Source organism: Zingiber officinale, chromosome 5A, assembly GCF_018446385.1.
Source record: "Zingiber officinale cultivar Zhangliang chromosome 5A, Zo_v1.1, whole genome shotgun sequence".
Classification (NCBI taxonomy): domain Eukaryota; kingdom Viridiplantae; phylum Streptophyta; class Magnoliopsida; order Zingiberales; family Zingiberaceae; genus Zingiber; species Zingiber officinale.
Genome location: NC_055994.1, coordinates 125749573 through 125770151, shown reverse-complemented (window position 1 = coordinate 125770151; position 20579 = coordinate 125749573). Strand labels below are relative to the sequence as shown.

Genomic DNA, 20579 nt, shown 5'->3' with positions numbered 1-20579 from the left:
ATTTAACCAAATCGGAGCCTCATTCGGTGCCGTACTTGAGGACACGATTCTTCTGGTGCATCCGAGAAAGGGACTCGATCCAACAAGCTTCGCGCAATCCGGCTGCCGCCGTGCTCCGCTCCCAGATCTAGCCGCGGCCATGCATCCCGGCGCCCGATCTCCCCCTTTCTTCTTCGTCGCGTGCCTCCTCCCTCTCCTTTTATCATCCGCTTTCGCCTCCGAGTCGGACCACAAGGTGTGCTTCCGATCCCATTTCTTCTTTGACGATTTCAGTGTTCGGGTAACCGGGATCTCGTTGAACACTTGCGTTCGCAAATAAGATGATATGGTTAGCTACTGTAGCCTTTCGTCTCTTGGTTTTTGTGCAGATCTAGGCTGAATTTCTCTGTATGAACTATTTGTTTGGTCATAGATTCGCATCAAAATTGGTTTTTTTTTTCTTGGCATAACAAAAAAAGAAACGTTGTGTTTGGAATTTTCTGGTTGGCTTCTTTTACCTAGGTCATACGGCTGAGCTGGAGGAGTTCTTCGACGTCATAATCAAGTTGAGAGTTCGATATCCGAATGTAATTTGGACGATTTTTCCATGTCTCACAAACAATAGTTTGAATATATATATATATATATATATATATATATATATATATAAATTTTTACAAGTTTTAACTTGTCAGACAACTTAACCTCTAACAAAACTAGGATCCATCTGTATGGAGGCACACAGTGAGGTGAGTATATTTGGAATAGAAAGCCTTTGGTGTACAATATGGAGTGCATGTGATATTTAATCACTAGTTGTGACAGATAATGGTTGCGTGCTGGCTTTTATTTTATTTTTTCTATTTATTGCTATTGTACCTTTGATTTGGATGTTTGTGTTGATGTATGGTATTTAAATGTTACCAAAAACTTAACTTAGTTTGATTTTCTAATTTAAACAATGTGGCTATGCACCAGCTCTATATCCTTTCATAGAGGTCATTTGCCCCAGGGCGTAGCTCAGACGGTGGGCTCATGACATCTCTAGCGTAATGATTAGGAGTCAATTCTCAGGAACTGATGACCTGAGATTTATCCCACTATGAACCTAACCCTTGTATTGCATTTACCTCCTTCCATATCTATGGGGCCGGCACTAGGGGGTTGTTAAGGTAGCAGATCTACCTTTTTTTCATAGAGGTCATTAATGGAATAAGATCCATGTAGCCACCTCAAATGGTTGTGGGACTAATATTGATGCCACCACAATATTTCGATAGTTGCCTTAGTTTTCACGTTGTTATTAATTCACATGCAATACTGAACTGAATAAATAGTAACACTGCAAAACAGCCTGAATTGAATAATTTCTGATTGCTATATCTTTCCGTAGCATGTCTTTTATGCTAAGTTTTCAAATTGTTATCAATTCACATGCAGTATCAAGCTGAAGATCTGGTCACACTCTGGGTAAATAAAGTAGGTCCTTACAATAACCCTCAAGAGACGTACAACTATTACAGCCTTCCATTCTGTCAGCCATCTGAGAACCCTGCACATAAGTGGGGTGGACTAGGAGAAGTCCTAGGTGGAAATGAACTGATTGACAGCCAAATCCAGATAAAGTTTAGAAGTATTCAGCTTTCTTTACTAGTATATGTCCCATTGCTTTGCTAGTCCTTGATTGATCATTTTCTAAAAATTGATATGCCAGAAAATGTTGAAAAGGGATCCATTTGCACGATTGAACTTGATGCCACAAAAGTGAAGCAATTTACTGATGCCATAGAGAACTCATATTGGTTTGAGTTATTCATAGGTTAGTTAATGCAATCATTTCTTTGTCCCTTTATATCTGATTCTACAACTGTACTGTGAACAGTTTTGTTTTTGTTTCTTTTTGTCTATGTGATCATTTATTTTCTGGTACTTATCTCCATTTAATTTCTTTTTTCTTCATTGTTCCTGGACATGATGTAGACGACCTGCCTATGTGGGGTATGCTCGTTCCCTGTTCACATGTATTGTATGCTTCAGATAGTCTGTTTATACTTGTGTAGTTGTGTTATCAGTATATAGTTTTTCTACTTTTATGCAGGCTTTGTTGGAGAGACCGACAAGAATAACAAAGATAAACATTACATTTTCACACATAAAAGTATTGCCATCCAACATAACAAGGATCAGGTTCGTAGTTTGTTGGTGCTATATGAACTCCATGCCTTGGAAGACTTTTTTTTGTCAAATTTGTTATGAATACAAGTTTCTTCTATGTACCTCTTTTTTGCAGATCATTCACGTCAATCTTACTCAAGGAAATCTTAAACTATTGGAAGTGGGAAAAAAACTGGATATGACATATTCAGTAAAATGGGAGCCCACCAATGTGACATTTGCCCGTCGTTTTGAAGTCTACTTGGATTACCCTTTCTTTGAGCACCAGGTAATGCAATTTCGATTTACCTTTTTCCTCATCCTGAAACTTCAATACTGATTTTGCAACTACGTAAAAATTATTTTTGTCATGATGATCTGTGGTTTTGAAATTGAAATGGTGCTATACCAGTGCATAGTGCAATGCTGATTGCCTGTGTTAAAACTGGAACATAGCTAGTAAATGCTGTTAATATTATATATCACAACATACTAGACCATATTCATCGCATTAACTTTTGGTGTTTTTTGTTGGAGACAATTATTGATGGAATTTTCTACAAAGTTTTAGTCATTGTGATTGCTACTCCATTTGCAGATTCACTGGTTTTCTATCTTCAATTCTTTCATGATGGTTATTTTCCTTACTGGACTGGTTTCTATGATATTAATGAGAACTCTCAGAAATGATTATGCCAAATATGCTCGTGAAGATGATGATCTTGAGACTCTGGTAATAACTTACTGACATTACCTTTTTTAATATTTCTTTTCAAATTCGTATACATTTCAATTGTTTTTAGGAGAGAGATGTGAGTGAAGAATCAGGATGGAAACTTGTTCATGGGGATGTCTTTCGACCTCCTCACAGCTTGGTACTTCTTTCTGCCCTTGTTGGTACAGGTGCCCAATTGACAACACTTATTCTTTTGGTGATATTGTTGGCAATTGTTGGAACCTTATACATTGGGTATGTCTGCACTTATTATTCAAATTGCTTAGTGAGTTGAACTTCATTACTTATTATTTTTCTATATTTATATCGCTAGAGAACTGCATTTACAGAATCAGACAGATTGTTTACATCCATAGTCAATACCACTGTAGTACATTTAATCAAAGATAGATCCTGAAACCAAAGGCCAATGGCGGCAAGGCCACTGTTCTTCTGCCTTGGAGAAGCTGATATTTGGCAGATCCAGACTCACTATGCAATTTTCTCATATCATTTATCAACTTTTAGATGCTTAACTGTGAGGCATTTTAATCTATATGGGCAAAACTTGAGGTTGTTTAGTTACATCTATATATATGATACTGAGGATTGTATCCCATTTTTATTTATATATGAGATCTGGTGCTGGAAATTGTTAATTTCATTTTTAATTTCTATTACTAATTAATTATAGAAAAAATACATATGCAAAAAAAAAGGAACACGTGATACCATTAGTAATACTGAAACATGATTCAGACTCCAAGTCTCCAACAATACTGAAAAATGCATTCTTTCTTTTTGTCAGTGCTGCCACTTGCATGTTGAAAACAGATGTAATAGCAATATTGGTCCTTGTGGATATAGCATACCAATTTCTTGGTTGATATGTATTTGTGGTTATTGGTGTTAACAATCATATTTTGTCAGAAGATGCATTCTATCATCATGATTTTCTATCTGGATCCAAGTTCTTCTCTTAACCATTTATTTTGACCAGGCGAGGATCTATCATTACAACTTTCATCGTCTGCTATGCACTCACCTCTTTCATTTCAGGCTATGTTAGTGGTGGACTTTACTCACGTAATGGCGGTATGGTTCCTTTCACATGGCTGTTGCATTGCAGATCTAGGAAAAAAATTGAGCATGTGCAAACCCACACTTGGAACACAAGCATGCACATGAAGAATCTTTCAGAAAGAAAATTTCTCCTTTGCAAGGTTTTAACATGAGTCTGAAGTTTTTTTTCCTGGTTTTGTTGGCAGGTAAAAGTTGGATAAAGGCAATGATTGTGACAGCATCATTGTTTCCATTTTTGTGCTTCGGGATTGGGTTCTTACTAAACACAATTGCTATATTTTATGGATCATTAGCAGCTATTCCATTTGGGACAATGGTGGTTGTCTTTGTATTATGGGCTTTCATCTCATTTCCCCTTGCACTTCTAGGCACTGTTGTGGGTAGGAACTGGAGCGGTTCACCAAACAATCCATGCCGTGTTAAGACCATTCCTCGTCCTATCCCTGAGAAGAAATGGTATCTTACACCTTCGGTTGTCTCATTGATGGGAGGATTGCTTCCATTCGGCAGCATTTTCATTGAGATGTATTTTGTGTTCACCTCCTTCTGGAATTACAAGGTAACTTACATATCTTTTGCAGCATTCACTATGTCGACTATCGTGGTGTTTTCTGTTTCTCTTCCAGCATATATGCTTTGTATCTAATCTAAAAGTTCTGAGGTGCCTATAATTTTCTAGCCTCAAATTGGCATATGTAGAGACAAAGATACAGTATATGTGATTTTACTCCTTTCTTTTGCAGGTGTATTATGTGTATGGCTTCATGCTACTGGTGTTCCTGATCCTCTTAATCGTCACTATTTGTGTGACCATAGTTGGCACATATTTCTTGTTAAACGCTGAGAACTATCACTGGCAGTGGACTTCATTCTTCTCTGCCGCTTCAACTTCTGTCTATGTGTATCTCTACTCTATATACTACTACCACGTGAAGACAAAGATGTCAGGGTTTTTCCAGACTAGCTTCTACTTCGGGTACACATTGATGTTTTGTTTGGGTTTAGGAATACTTTGTGGTGAGTAATCAAATCATCTGACATTTGTGGCTTCTAAAATGCACTTTTATGCTGTTTTCATCACTTCTGTTTGATCACTCAGGCGCTGTTGGATATCTTGGATCTACTTTATTTGTGAGAAGGATTTACAGAAACATTAAATGTGACTAGCATTGGGTACAAGGAGAATGAATGGTGTCATATGATGGTCTACAATTTTTTGGTAAGAAATGATGATGCTTTCTGAAAATGTATGGAGGGATGTGCCATCTTCTTTTGACTTTCTTTTACTTTAGTTTCGTTTCTATTTTGATCTAGATGAATGAATGTATCATTTTTCAAATTGTATTAGTTACATTGCCATGGTTGTACTTTTAGTTTAGTCAAAAATTAGCCTTTCATGTAGCTGAACAATCATAAACGCGTGTTTCTACAACATTTAAACTACATATGTACTCATCACTGCTCACAAGTTTTTATCTTTTGTTATATTACAAGTAAACTTCGATCAAGTTTATGGTTCAATGAAATACTATCAATTGGAGCTAAAGTACCCTGTGCCAGTGATTGTCTGATAAATTTAAAGGTGGTAAGTGAATAGAGATTGATGGGTCAAATCTCGGGATTGATAGGGCATAAATCTACATCCTGTATAATTCACCATCTGTCATCATGATTCATCTCTGGTAGGGATGTTGGCCATTGAGCGCTCATTGTTTGTTTTTTTATGCCGCTCGAATTGGTTGAAGTCAAAGACGAACTGAAGACGAAGAAAGTGAGCCTCAATTCCACTGATAGTTTAACACGATAATTTATGTTCATATCTTATCATGTAAATTTAGAGCAAATTCACTCTATCAATTGATAATTTAACGCTCCTCAGATCATCGCTAATAATAATGCTAGTCAATAACTTTTAAAATGAGTGCAAAATTGAAGTTCTTCCAGGGTTATAAAAAAGAGACCACTTGTGATCAAGAAAATGTCCAATTGTTTTGCCAGAGGAAAGGTGAAGCGTCTCAACAGAATGCGCAAGAATAATCCCAAGGCGAACAACACATGAATCGTATCGATAAGACTGTTCATTCCCTGTGGATTTCAGTGAATCTTTGCATATTTCAGTTTTCCACATTGCAGCAGTAGCACTGTAGGTGTTTATACAAATCCTTGAGAAGAGGGTAAAAGAAAACCACTCAACACTTGAAAGCCATCCCGATTCGCACTTTTTAAGATCGAGAAATGGCAACACATGGTACCAGGGTTGCCCTCCACGCATCCACCCAGTATCTGATCGGCAAACTAGATGTTCTTGAAAGCATAATATGCAGAAAAGCAGCATTACTAGTGAAGTTAGAAAGCATGTAAATGAAACAAGGACTAGAAATTGAGGTTATCTTTAGGTGAAATTAGTTGAGAGGCTCTAGGGTCGGATAGACAGGTATTGCTCTCGCTATCTATGGTGACGGTGAGACCCAACTTGACTATTCATCTTCTGCTTGAGAACTCGGCTCAATCTTTCGACACCTGCTACGGAGAAGGCTTCCAATCGAATTGAAAATTATTGAAGTTGTTAATAGCTCCAAACCTGTCCAATAGTCGGTTATTAATGTCCTGCGGTTGACAGTTCATAGTCGTTGGATCCTGCAGGAGGTGATTCGTTCCCATCCTCCCATTCATAACCAGGGCATTATTTGTCATTGTTGCTCGCATCCCGCTTGCTGCAGCAGGTAGACCAGTCCCACACATACTTGTAAAACTTTCAGTGCTGTTAATAGCTGAGTCGTTGGGCATCACATTTCCAAACAAGCAATTTGCCCCATTCATGTTAGACATCATCCCGTTGATCGGTTTCACATCGTTCTCCAATGAATTGACACCATTTAGCTGTGAAGACATCATCAGCTCCTGTAAAATCTGCTGGACAGAGCTCTGTGAATCATTTGGATCATTGTCGTGCAGTTTCACTGCTGGCTGTTGCAATGTAGGCAAACTTGCAGGGGAATTGGAATTCAGGCGAAGAGCAATTTGTGATGTCGGCATGGGGTTGTTGCTACATGCATGTTTCGTAGAAGGAAAAGTGGAAGCATTGGGCTGAGATGGAGGTACTGAGGTAGAAGGAATCTGAATACTATTTCCAGCGTGCGTGCTGTTCAGAGTATTCATCTGATTTTCTTGGCCGGCATTCATAGGATTTTGGAGGGCACCGATAACTGTGGCAGCCGATGCTGACGTAGACGAAGTGTTAAGCGAGTTACTCATACCGACATGGTCGTTACTGATAGTGGAAATTGGCATGCTTGAGGAATGAATTGAGGTCGGATCATTATGGTTTGAGTTCGGAGTCATGATTTGTGGTTGCTCGGATTGTTGGGGCTGCAGAGTTTGTAGCCCTGATGAAGTTCTTCGAGGGAAGGTAATCAGGCTATCTGGCGAACAGAAATAACAAATTGAGTTAGCTGGCACACTGTCAGCATAACTAAGGTATCATAAAAGCTACTTTCGAGAAACAATGTTATCTTGAACTTACAATTTCTAAACTATTTGAGATCGGCCAAATGAATTTAAACTATTGTCACGTCTAACTTAACAACAGTTGTATATATCGTACTATGAAAGAACAAAAATAATAAGCCACTATTCTAACAGTTGAACATTGTTTAGTAAATTATTGTAGGGCAAACATTGAAGAATAAGAACAACAAAGAGTTTACCCATAGGTCCAGCTCCAGTTTCTTTGCTAAAATCAATCAAATCCTTCATGCTGTTAACCACTTCAGATATCTAACATTGTCAGAAGTAAAAGAATCAGTGACACGACTACGAGTTAATATTCCTGTACTCCTTGAACATGCAATTAAACTAGGAAAAGATAAACAAAGAAACAAACAATATAAGCTATAATGCCTGACAGACTCAAACAGTTCAATTGCGAACAATATTTATGTTCCTATACTAAAGATATAAGCAATACAATCAAACTAGAAAATAAGAAAAATGCCTAGCAAAATCATAAGATGGCTTATCATTTTGCTGCCAAATAGGATCTTCGGTGTAGAATGAATAGCGAATTATAAAGTGGCATAAGTCCATTTACATTTGTCCATTTGTATATTCCAACCACCAACTATAATTTTCCAATTATATCGTGGTACTTGAATGCTTTTAACACTTAACTACTCTTCATAATCTCCTTCACCTCACACATTATTATCAATTTTCCTTCATCATGTTCAAAAGATGAAATGACTTTCAATTGTTCAAACTATAAAAATCACTAGTGAGATTCATTACAATTTAATCATTCATTGTGTTAGTAAATAATATAACAAAAGTGTGAACCAATGTGTGGACCATCGACTTGATAGAAAATAAAAGCCACAGCTTTCTATTGAATCTTCAAAAAGAAAGCACCAAGAACTGCTTGAGATATTTCTTAACCAAAGAACGATTAAGGACCAAAGTCATATACCAGAACAGGCGAAGATAACCAAACTCAGCACAAGAGAATTTAATAAGAAAACTTTTGGAATAGCACACCAAAGCAGTACAAAAGAATTTAATAAGAGTATCGCTAAGATTTTTTTTTTCAAATAATTAAAAAGTGCAAACAATTTACCTGAAGACACCGAACATATCTTTTTGTATATCCTAAATCATTCACCAATGGTACTTCCAGAGCTTTGGCTATTTGACGAGCAGATGCCACAAACCTACCACAATGTCATATTCCATTATATAAGAATTAGAGATATGTACCAAACCAAAAACACCCATGCATGTACAGAGCCACATGCCGATTTTAACATGAAACATCAAGAAGATATCCATGCAAACTTTTTAACCTGTACAATGTTGAGATGTGGAACTTAAAAACAATGAGGTTGAAATATACACAGCAGAAAGAAAGCATAGACACAGAAAGAATTTCTTTCTTATTGAAACTAGCACTGCATTAACGTGCATATCCTCTGAAATCAATAGTTTACAGTAGAATGTGAATTCCATAAATTCATACATGGTGCATTAAAATGTTATTGAGCATCACATAGTGACAGAAACTCCAGCTTCCATAAGTTTCTCCGTCACCAAAATCAGGAAAAGAAAATAGTTATTTAATGCTAGCTCAACAAAAAATAAGAAATGAAGCAAGAAATGCAGCATACATAACCAAATGAATTCCACTTTAGCATGCATTTTAAGGGAGTCTTACTTTAAATGTATATCCATATCTTTGTTTACTTCTGACAGTTACCTTATAAAATTACAAGAAGCAAATACAAGTTGGATAAGATATAATAATCAAGTTGAAATGTCACTTGAGCATTTTACCAAAATGATTCTATTATTACTGGTCAAAGATTATGATATCCGTGATATCAAGAATAATAAAAGGGAATGTGAAGAGACAACAAACTTTCGAAGATATGTTTTTAATCAGATAATATATAATACCTAAAACGAATGAGGACAACAAATAAACGTACATATGGAAGGATGAGTAACTAAAAAAATAATCATATGTCAAGGTATCAGTAAATGGAAATGTTTGCTACAGATTGTCCCACAGTTGTCTAAATATAGAGCCTAATTTAAAGTACTGCCTAATCTTCAAAAGAAAATAAATGTTACATGGCCTTCAATGCAAGGTCCAGTTGCCCATTTGAACCAAAACATGATCTACAAGTTCAACAAAAATGACGACTTGTATATGACCATTAACCAAAGCAGAGAATTCAGATTAACACAGTGACATATAAGTCATCTACCTGTCCCAACTGTTGATTTGCATAGACAACATAATAACAAGAGGCCCACTACTGCTAGCTAATTGATGTAACATGAACTATAATGTAGAGATGCAAACACAAGCATTTAATAACATGTAATGTAATAGCAGAATAGCGGTCAATATTTCAGTTGAGACAGAAAGAAAAAGGTCAGGGTGAATCCCAGTCGAGATCTGAATGAAGCCAGCTGTGACCAGACTGTGAAGTTGATGGACAGGTTGAAAATGATGAAGTGAATCACTGCAGCGATGTTGAGAAGTGTGAGGGTGGATGTCGGAGATGATGTCAAAGCTCAGTGAGAGATCAAGCCTCAAAATGGACTTCTGAGATGTTGGAACAAATTGACAAGGTAGAGCATAAATTGCTAAGATGCAGGAGAAGATTTGGGTGATCACAATCACAAGGGTAACAAGGGAACGCTCTGGACAGGGTTTCAGAAGGAGGATAGAAGCACTAGGGAGTGAGGATATTGCAATGTCAGCACTGATTAGTGGACAACAACATCGCAAAGTAGATGCGACCACAAGGGGATGTTGAATACGAAAGAGCAAGCAATACCAAGACATAGATGAGGTGAAGAGAAGCCACATTTGAGAGATTAACCTTGAGCTTTCCTCCCTCAAACAAGGATCAGGCACTGAATGAGAATGCTAAGAATCATTTGGTGGATTTTCGATCAATTGTAAATCATGTTGAGTTGTGAATCAGATACAAAATTTAATAAAAGAATTCTACGTTTTGATATCCAAAAATATGTAAAATAAGAATCCACCATTTAATAGCATAATATTATGCTATGAAGTTAATATTGATCCCAAACAAGAATTTATAGGTACATATCTTTCATTAGTGACAATGTTCGCATTATTGTTCATTAAGATTGGAATGAACTAAGAAATAAAAAAAATGTTGTTAAATGCTTTTCACCGAAATAACTATGTCAAATTGAAGACTTGACTTTGCTATGACAACCTCTAAGTTATCCCTCCTGGTCACTTCGTACATTGATGTGATAAGACTTGTTCTTTTGTTCGTCCAAGTTATTATTAGGTGTAGAATCCATTTTGCCTCTTGGTGACTTTGTCTCCATACACCATAATTAGGATTAATTTATTTCTTAATGGATCACAGTTTTTTTTTTTACTTGTTTAGATGTGACTTCAGTGAGTTTTCTTTACTTTTAGAACCATATAAAATAAGATTCATATGGAATTATATTGAATCAAACTGAATGTTTAAGATTCTTATCATTTTTTATTCATATGCAAGGACCTCATTGTTTCACACTTAAATTATTATGTATCATATCATACAAATCATGATCATACAATTGGTAACTTTCCCAAGAAGAGTATTGTGGCTAGGATGTATGTATTTTAATGACTCAACGGTAACAACATTTGACTAAAGGCTTATTTTATAAAGTGGTTCGTAGAATTGGTTTAGGATTGGATGAACCAAAAATCTTAACATAGTTTATTCGGATTGGTAGGATTTCCAAGCTCAGAATTGAAAATCCTAAATTCAAAATGAAAAAGAGAAGTAAGAAGAAAATATATTTGGAATGTAATAATGAAAAATTATAAAGCTAGATATTTATACGTTATTATTGTATAACCATAACATGTAACTAGAAATAGAAAATATATAAAGTTTGAATAATCATTGTATAATCTTCATCCAGATTGATATTTATAATAATGCACTGGAGTAATAACCACTATCAACACTATTGAATTTAATAGTATATACAATAATAAATAGTGTAATACAAATAAAATATTGTGTTTAAAATTCAATTATTGCTACAATATTATAGTATTAATAACATCCTTATTGAATAATACCAATGAGCTTGCACCATGTCTATCATATTACCACACAATAGTGTACTAGACTAATAATCTTGATGGCACTACTTAAATGCTTAATAATAGCTTGCATTATTTAAGAAGTATTGTTGAGGGATAGTATTTAATAAGTATTGCAAATACAAGTGAATGTTTTAGCCCATTTGAACATTCTATATATATGGTATTAATTATTTACTTCATGTGCCAATTATGGTGCTGCAACAACATTTTTTGAAAAATAATATTCCCTTTGTCTTATTACCTTAGTACAAAATCAAGATATATCTGTCTACTATATTACTGCACTACTTTAGAGCTTTAAGCTGCTTTTCCTTTTTATCGCAGCCTAGATATGTGTCCTAATACATATCATTTTTGCAATCAAGATATCCCTTTCATCTCTCTCGATTACAATCAAGATATCCCTTTCATCTCTCTCGACTGCAATTCTTGTAGATCTCCAGCAGTAGCATTCAACTTCTCCACAGAGATCGCTGAAAGAGCAGCAAAACAAGCAATTCATATCTCCACTTGTTCCTTCAATTTATTCTCAATTTCCCATCCAAAGAACCAACCATAATCAACAAAAATCATCTGTATCTTCTGAAAATTGAATCATTGTTTACCCAATTCACCTAAGTTTTATCTTGTTCCAAGCTTCTCCAAACTGTTCCATTCATATTCTGTTTGATGTCAAAACATCAGATTCTGCCGATACAGATACAACTCACCCAATCCAGATCGGAATTTACCAAATTTGAAAACTATGTCAATAATAGAAATGAACATGGAGAAAATAAATTATCATGCAGAAAATAGTAAGATATCACAGTGAATCGAGATAAAATCCTTTTAATAAATCAGATTTTTAATTAAGAGGACAATCTCTCCCCTTAATTATAGGCATTAGCACGTAAACTTATTATTTTTCTAGGGTATATTACAAAAAAGGGCAACTTCCAGATGATGTAATAAAGTGCCACAATGTAAGGATCAAGAAACTTTCAAAAGTATCATCACAATTGCTAGACGATTGCAAAGATGAAAAGATCCATAAATTGAACTTAGCACTTGTTTGAAAGTCACCACAGTTGTTTCCGTCCATGCTCTCCCTGTGGGCAGCGTGCTCCCATGTTCTTCCTTTTCTCCTCCACCACAGCCATCAAATTTCCATTGTTTGACACCTTTCACACCCCGCCCTCCCTGTTGCTCCCTTCCCCTCATCACTTTATCCCAACTACCTCCATTAGCCGCCCTCCTCGCCACTGCCTCCAATGGCTACCCACACTCACTTTCTCATTCTCCTAAACCCGGTTCCCTCTCGTCCCCTCCCATTGCCATCCAACATCCTTATCCTGTGAATTCATCCATATCAACAAGCACTGCTTCTCCATCTCTACAACCGATTTCTACAGCTCTTTCCACCACAACAACTCAAGTTTTGATCCCTCCATCCCACTCTTCACCCCTTGGGCTCCTGATGCTTTGTTATGACAAGCATTGATGGCAATTGTAGATAGGGAGATGGGAAAGGTGCAAACTGATAGGGCGACATCATTAGAAAGCACAAATGCTAAAGAGAGGATAGTAAAGAGGGTATTCTTGATGTAGGGCAAATGATCATGTTATTTTCCCCATGGAAGTAGTGCATATTTTATCTTGCTTCTTCCAGTTCCAGTACCGTAACTGTTTGTCGACACAAAAAATAGAGGGTTATAAGTGTGGAACAAGAGCGAAAACTTGCAGTGAATGATAAGGTTTCCCTTTGAAGGGTGCCAAAATGAGAAGACCAATGCCTGCATGATCATATACAACAATGAGGTTTTCCAGTTTAACCAGTCGACAGGTCAGTCCGGTTTGGGTTTTATAAAAGCTAATTAAGAGTAAAATAGGGCTAAATATTTGGCTCTTCTATATCTACGTGATTCTAAATAAAAAAATTGCACAAAAAACCAGATGGAATGCTTCTAATCCTTTTGTTGCTTCACTGATCTTTCCTACTGGCTTGTGTTTGGAATTCTTTTGTTGCTTCAATCAACCAAACTAAGGTTCAGAAAGGGATAAGTTTATTTAGATGTTCTTATGAAAAACAGAAGCAAAATAAATAATTAATTCCATTTTTTATTCCGTCTTACACAATTTTGGAATAATAATAGCTATGAGTAAGAAGACCATTTCATTTTATAATCTAGGATGTAAATCTTATGCAGAACACCGCTCTTCTCTAGGTTCTTAGTTGGTAAAACTTAGAATAGTTGGATAGAATTAGAGCGAAATCTTCCTTGCAGTTAGCATATTTGAATCTAGATTTAGCGACTAAGAAACTAATGTCGCTTTGTACAATTATCTTAGCAAAATTCATATTTTACATTTGACTGTGTACTCAATAGTGCACACTGATTGGAGAAGTCGACTCCATAGGATGGCTGTATCACAGACTCAACATTCTCCTGCAGGATAGTTTGAGACTTTGAGTAGCAGATGTGAGTATATGTTGTCACCACTTGATCTAGGCCACAGTTGTTCTTTTTTCTATACCTTGAGTTTTTAGAAATATATGTTTGAAATTTAGGATGTAATAGGTATGTTATGGTTTTCACTTCTATTTAACCTGTTTGTTATCCGCTCAATGTGAGGGTCATTCAACTAACTAATCCTAAAATTTCTACATAAAATATTTGCCATTTAATCATCAATGTTGCTAGAGTTGTGTAAACTGCAAATATAGAACCCAGTATAAAATAGCAGGTAACATCGATAAAATATTAAAAATTACATGTGCAACATAAGTTGTTCTGAAAACATAACCATATCTAACATATGTCAAAGACAAGAAGCAAAAAGTCCATTGTTTTACTAGGATAATGAAAGTGAGAATAGGCAGCATCCAGATAGTTTACTAAATTAAAAACAAAGGCAAGATATTTAAGTATGAAACATGAGAATGAACATACGAATTGCAAGTGTTTTGTACATCCTGTGTCGATAGGCCTGATGATGCATTTTGAGTTGCAGCCTGATACCTTTGCACCACAGTACCAAGTTGGCTAACCTGTCCAGCAAGATGCAAAAATGTAACTTGGACAACAAGTTATAAAGCGTGCAAAGACAAATTGTAAGTTGGTAACCTCCATACCTGAGGAACAATAACCCTTCGAGGAATGAGCTCCTCGTGATGTCTGGCGCAGAACTCCCATGAAGATATCTAATGAAATAATATAAACAAAAAAGTATGATCATCCATAGCTTTTTTTGAAGTGTTTAGTTGAACAAATAATACTATAATACAAACTTTTGCAAATATTTACCTTTAAATCAGGATTAAAAACTATTCGTAGTTGTCCATCACGCACTACTCTTAGTTGTTCAAAGACACTTTCCTGAATTGCCTTGGCATAATCCAATACAATTTGGCCTGAAGCATTCTGATACTCACGGGGCATATCAACATACAGAAGTTCCTCTATGGTGCCGCTAGCATATTTGATTTGGAAGAGCCTTGGTAAAACCTCAACAGTAGTTTCTGCAAATCAAATACAATTTAAAGTAATAAGCACAAGCCTCAAACTAGAAATTCAAGAATCCATTACTATGACATCAAGAATAGCCTGCATCAAAATCCAATTAAACATTCAAAATTTACATCTAACTTACCAAAACCACGTCCTGGCTTATGGTTGCAGATCTCACAATGCCACACATCCTACAGAATTCGGACAATATAGCTTGGTTAAGGAATGACAAAATGATTAATAAACTGTAGATCTTCACACAAGAAAATTCAGATGATCAATTATTAAACTGAAAACTATTAGTGAACTTATACAAAACAGAAGTCAGCTAGTAAAAGAAGAAATTACACATGTGAATGCAGGCTTAATTACCTGTGGAAAAACACCAGTAGTTTGACGACCAGTTCCATAAAGAGAGACACACCACCGCTTCTTCGCATCAGGAGCAAAGTACTCGGCTATAAATTTTCTCCAAAACTCAATGTTGTTGTCCTGCATTACAGTGTAGAGTATAAAACATGTTGATACAAGGTTCTAAATTTTAGGTTGTTTAGCAAGGAGTAAGCACACTCCGAGCACTGGTCATGTGAGGGGCAAAAAAGGAACAAGAAAGTCAGGGTAACATATTGAGTAAGGAAGTTAACAAAGGCCATTGGCAATCAGAAATTTAAGCTTACGTGTGGTCGGTGCTGCTGATGGTACATGTACTGGGTTAGTCTTCGAGCACACATCCCTGGCTCATACATTGTTGATTTCATTGCAGTTCTAATTGGAAGATTCTGCTGGAGAAGTTGCTGTTGCAATTGGCTTCGCTGCTGAGGGAGGTTCTTAACAATCTGTTGTTGCTGCTGTTGCTGCCGCTGTTGCTGCTGCTGCAACTGCAAAATCCTTTGTTGTTGCAAGTAATTCATTTGTGCAGCTGCAGCCGCAGCAGCAACCTGAGAGTTCTGCCTTGACAGCTGTAAAATCTGCTGTTGATGCTGCTGCTGCTGCTGCTGCTGCAGAAACATCGATGTATCTGAATGTTGATTTTCTATTTTAACAGTGCCTAAGCTTCTCAGGGATTGTAATTGTTGTGACTCCGTTTTTACTGCACCAATGCCACATAATGACTGTAATTGTTGTGAAGGCCTAATCTGATTGTTAGGTTCCATTTGGGGCTCCAACTTAACAGTCCCCATCTCTGGCTCCATCTTAACAGGTACCACGTGACCCACATTACTCAATCCTCCCCGAAGAAACTGCTGCTGATTCTGAGGAAGAGAGATCTGCTGCTGGAAATTCTGCATCGTATCCATTTTAGTCTGCAGTTGATTTGCACCAAGTTGGTTGTTTGAAGGGTTCTGGAAACATTGTTGTTGTCCCTGTACTTGACCTGACGAAGATGTGAATGACATAGGACTAGGCTCAGCAGAGCCAACTGTATCAACAGAACCAAATCCCCCACGCTGCTGGAGACTCATTGATGACGAAGAAAGACCACCAATAGGTCCTCCATTCCCGAATGAATTGCTAAGAGGTGGGATATTTGTTATATTGCCAAGCAAACTGTTACTGTTTAACTGGGTGTGAGGGGAGGCCAGAGATGAGAAAGGAGGCTGTGATGGGATTGAACCAGACTGGGATCCTCCCAGCAAGCCAGAATTTGACCGGAGAAGGGACGGGCTAACTGACTGAGGCCCACCGATGGAATTTGAAGACCCTGATGGCACCATGGCTTAAGACGCCACAACTAGCAGCTGATATAAAATTGTCGCCTTGAAATGATGCTCAGATCGAGACGATTCTACAGATTTCACACTTCAGATCAGTAAGAAATGAAAGAGTCGGAAAGGATACTTTCTTAAACATACGGCAAGAAGAGAGGTTACCGGCATTGGGAGAAACCCAAGCAAATGACTTCAGTTCCCCTTACTAATGAAGTCCATTCAACAAACTCTTGAGCAAGCGAATCTTTAACAAAGAAATCTAATCTAAAATCCACCAAATCTTTCCTCGCTATCCAAGCCAGAAATAGCAACCCCAAGGGGAAGAGAAACCAGTTGTTATCCAAATGCTAAAAAAAATCGAACCAACATGGAAAAAAAAGGCTAGATCTTTCTTCAAGGACGAAAACCAAGGACCACCGAAGAGACTAAAATATCTTATCTTTCTTCCACTGCAGCTTCCCTCACGCTAATCTTTCCCACTTCGCCCGCTGCAACCTGAAGTCGAAGCGTAATACCGACTCCGACAGCGAAGACATCGCAACGCCAGTCCAGAAAGTGACGCATCCACCCAGTGAACCAAAGCAGCCGACTTTTGCAATGATCCGAAGAGGGAAAGGAAGAGCGAGAAACAACGAGGATATCGTGCGAGGAATCGAGACAAAGTTACAGAGTTCCGAATCCCTTACCAAACAAGATTGAAGGAAAAGTCTCCACCTTTCCCAGCTCGTCTTGCGTCTACTTCTAGACTTTAGGGTTTGTCTTAAATGCAATTATAAACGCTCCGTTCGATTTCAATTGAGAGGAACGGAGAGAGAAGGGAAGGATCTGCTCGTGTTCCAGCGGACGTCAGAGATCTCTTGGATTCGATTAATCCTCCCTCGCCACCATTTTCGCTCTCTTCTTTTATCTTCTTGCTTCTTCCCTTCCTCACCATGTGTTGTTAGTCAACAGCTGCTGCTGCTTCCCGTCATGTTAAATGACATGCCATGTTATGCGCATGTCCATGCCCATCATCCTCCAACCAACCCATGCATGATAAGTAGCCACGCATATTTGCCGTATGCGGCAGGGGAACCGCCGTCTGCCGTCTACGAGCTAATTCGATGGGATCGTTTCGGAAAGCTTCGACGGTGAGGAATACGGTCGCATAGATTTGGAATACGAACGCGTGCACGATCTACTATGACGAGGACTGTCGTACAATAAATATTCAATTTACGCATCAAAATTTATCAAAACCCCACATACCCACCTCTATGATTCCAAAACTACTATTTTACACACTGAAAATTTCAAATTCAATTCTTAATGCCGTTAAAGGTGATGTTTACATTAATATCTATCATTAAAAGCTATGTTTAGGGCCATGTGACATCCGATATAGCCATTTAAGAACTAAATTGCTTCCACTTAAATTAAACGGTGAGCCATCCTTTTAAAATAATTAATTAGATTAATTATCGAATTAACCGATCAATTTATATGAATATAATGCAAATAAATTTTAATCTAATCAGTTTAATCTGTTTTAAATTTTAAGATATTGAATAATATTTTATTAAAAATTTGAATTTCTATCTCTCTAATGGGTGAATATGTCACTTCAGTGCCCCTAAAGCTAATTTTACAATGATAAAATGATGATTCACTTATTCCGAGTACTTTACTAACTCATCTTTAAGACAACATGAAAAAAAATAAATTATAAATAATTATTAACATTGAATAGTTGAATAATGTATAGAAGATATATAAATTACTAATTAAAATTTAACTTCAGACAATATCATTTAGCTAACTATCTATCTTAAAAATATAATTTTACGAGTATAAAAGAAAGTAAATTCAGATATATATAGATAGAGGAGGTGCATGATAAAATAAATTTGAGATAGTAAGTTTTTACGAGATTCGTTCCCTAATCATTACATTAGAACTATAATGTATCCATGCGTCCATGGGGTAATTAACCTCTCTAACTCTTTGATTAAGATTGAAGATTTTGTCAAATTATGCGGACAGTACTTTTCTCTGCGGATCAGAAACGGTGAGTATTACTTGCGCTTGATCGTGGTGTCCAGTGCCCTGTCCAGTTGCCCTTGTCGTCCCCTGCGACTACAAGAATGGTGGTCATCGGCCCTTAACTTCACCGGCAGCGACGGCGATGTAAAATAATGAAATGATATATATTTCGTATTCTTAATTATTGGCAATCATTCGCAGTGACCTATAAAGCAAAATAATTTGTGAATATGTTAATATTCTAATGGTCACGATAATCTGAAACCCCACAAACTTAATCATGGGATTAATAGGGAAAATAACTCGTAAAAGCGATTTAAGATGCTACAGAAGGTTTTGGAGACCCCTCCTCACCCATCTTACGACTCGCTCTGATGGGACCCGCGGGCTCCACCATATGCTTCCACGGAAATCTTCGAGCAAAAATTTGGATTTTGGTGATATTTCTAAGAGATAATAATTCCAAAACAACTTACGGCGCCCGGGGTTATTTAGGGAATTTCATCGAATATTTTGTGTTCCCGAAATGCCCCCTACTGCTTTCCTCGCACGACGAGCCGCCTTCCTATTCGTCCTCTGGTACCGCTATCAAATCGCATCAAATGACGAGACTGCCCTCGTAGGCCTCCAGCTCATCATTCCGTATCCATCACATGCCATTGTATGTATCATGGATGGTGTGGATGCGGATGATGTTATGTGTATGTGCGGAAAGGAATGTTTTTATTCGATAAATATCATTTTGCCCCCCCCCCCCCCAAAGTTTAGAGAATTTTGACGCAAGTAATTGTGGTTTAGTTAAAATCATAAAACCGTTGGCTATTTTTTTCCAACCACGTTAAAAGTATGTTCTATATTGTGAAAATATTAAAAGAATATTTATTCCTAAATTTCGTTTTCAATTATCACTCTTTACTTTCTAAAACTAAAACCGTCCCTAAACTAAATTTACATGGTTATTTTTACATTGATCTAGATACTTCCTAAATTATTGTATTATGTTCTTTGGAGCTTAGAAAATTATAAGACATATCAACTCAAGTATTTTACATGATATACCAATTCTGCCTAAAATTATTATAAGCTATAGAGGATAATTGAAGGCTGAGGATAAAAAAGCATTTTAAAATTTCGTCATGCATCTTTTAAAAGGGTGAACTCAGAATTTAAATAAATTAGCGGATAAATTGGCAAAGTGTTTTTCTCATTTAAATTCGCTTATCCTTTTCGCCGTCAACAAACTGTTGACGGCGTTAGAGTTATCTCTGAGGTGACCGTCAAACTAAAAGGGACAACGACATTTATTTCTTTGTTGGGCAATCAAAACTTAATTATTCACCAAAAAAAAATTAAAAACACACAATTATATTGCATTTTGGAAATTGAAAATGAATTGATGGAAATATATATATATCTTTCTATAAGAAGATATATATGAAAGAAAATATTCTGACTCATGTCAGATAGGAGCTTTTCATTTTATTAATATTTTCTTATTTTAGTTATCAATTTTATTTTAAAAAAAATAAGTGGTAGATGAGTGGAGATTTTCAATCAGAAATTAAAATTTTGAATTTATAATGTTGATGTCAACCATATTTTATTTTATATTATATATATATATATATATATATATATATATATTTGGACGATTGTAGATGACAGTTAACATGACGAATTGACATAGATAAAAATTCAATATTTTCTCAATGCCTTCAAAACATGTTGGTATATTTACTCTCTTCCCTTCCCTTCGTTCCCGTCACGGG

At 36.6% G+C, this 20579-nt stretch overlaps 2 protein-coding genes across 2 annotated transcripts; one reads left to right on the top strand and one right to left on the bottom strand.

Annotated features, from left to right (window-relative positions):
- LOC121981625 (transmembrane 9 superfamily member 1) lies at positions 1-5376 on the top strand. Its single transcript, XM_042534230.1, has 12 exons — positions 1-235; positions 1420-1612; positions 1694-1798; positions 1960-1977; positions 2078-2166; positions 2270-2422; positions 2732-2866; positions 2937-3103; positions 3849-3943; positions 4117-4490; positions 4675-4948; positions 5031-5376. Exons 1-12 carry the CDS (start codon positions 140-142, stop codon positions 5096-5098), a joined length of 1767 nt encoding a protein of 588 aa, XP_042390164.1. The 5' UTR covers positions 1-139; the 3' UTR covers positions 5099-5376.
- Positions 5377-5994: 618 nt separating this feature from the next.
- LOC121981624 (transcriptional corepressor SEUSS-like) lies at positions 5995-17765 on the bottom strand. The gene is made up of 10 exons (XM_042534229.1): positions 16951-17765; positions 15757-16865; positions 15452-15571; positions 15222-15270; positions 14876-15090; positions 14704-14772; positions 14522-14619; positions 8544-8637; positions 7639-7708; positions 5995-7353 (listed from the first exon to the last, which is right to left on the bottom strand). Exons 2-10 carry the CDS (start codon positions 16792-16794, stop codon positions 6455-6457), a joined length of 2652 nt encoding a protein of 883 aa, XP_042390163.1. The 5' UTR covers positions 16795-16865; positions 16951-17765; the 3' UTR covers positions 5995-6454.
- Positions 17766-20579: the final 2814 nt, after the last annotated feature.

Bases quoted from the DNA above. Each gene is read 5' to 3' on its own strand.
- LOC121981624 (XM_042534229.1), bottom strand. From the start codon at position 16,794: ATGGTGCCATCAGGGTCTTCAAATTCCATCGGTGGGCCTCAGTCAGTT. The intron at 15,271-15,451 runs GTAATTAAGCCT...CGAATTCTGTAG, and splicing joins CTACTGGTGTTTTTCCACAG to GATGTGTGGCATTGTGAGAT. The intron at 15,091-15,221 runs GTAAGTTAGATG...TTTGATTTGCAG, and splicing joins TAAGCCAGGACGTGGTTTTG to AAACTACTGTTGAGGTTTTA.
- LOC121981625 (XM_042534230.1), top strand. From the start codon at position 140: ATGCATCCCGGCGCCCGATCTCCCCCTTTCTTCTTCGTCGCGTGCCTC. The intron at 1,613-1,693 runs GTATTCAGCTTT...TTGATATGCCAG, and splicing joins AATCCAGATAAAGTTTAGAA to AAAATGTTGAAAAGGGATCC. The intron at 3,944-4,116 runs GTATGGTTCCTT...TTTTGTTGGCAG, and splicing joins ACTTTACTCACGTAATGGCG to GTAAAAGTTGGATAAAGGCA.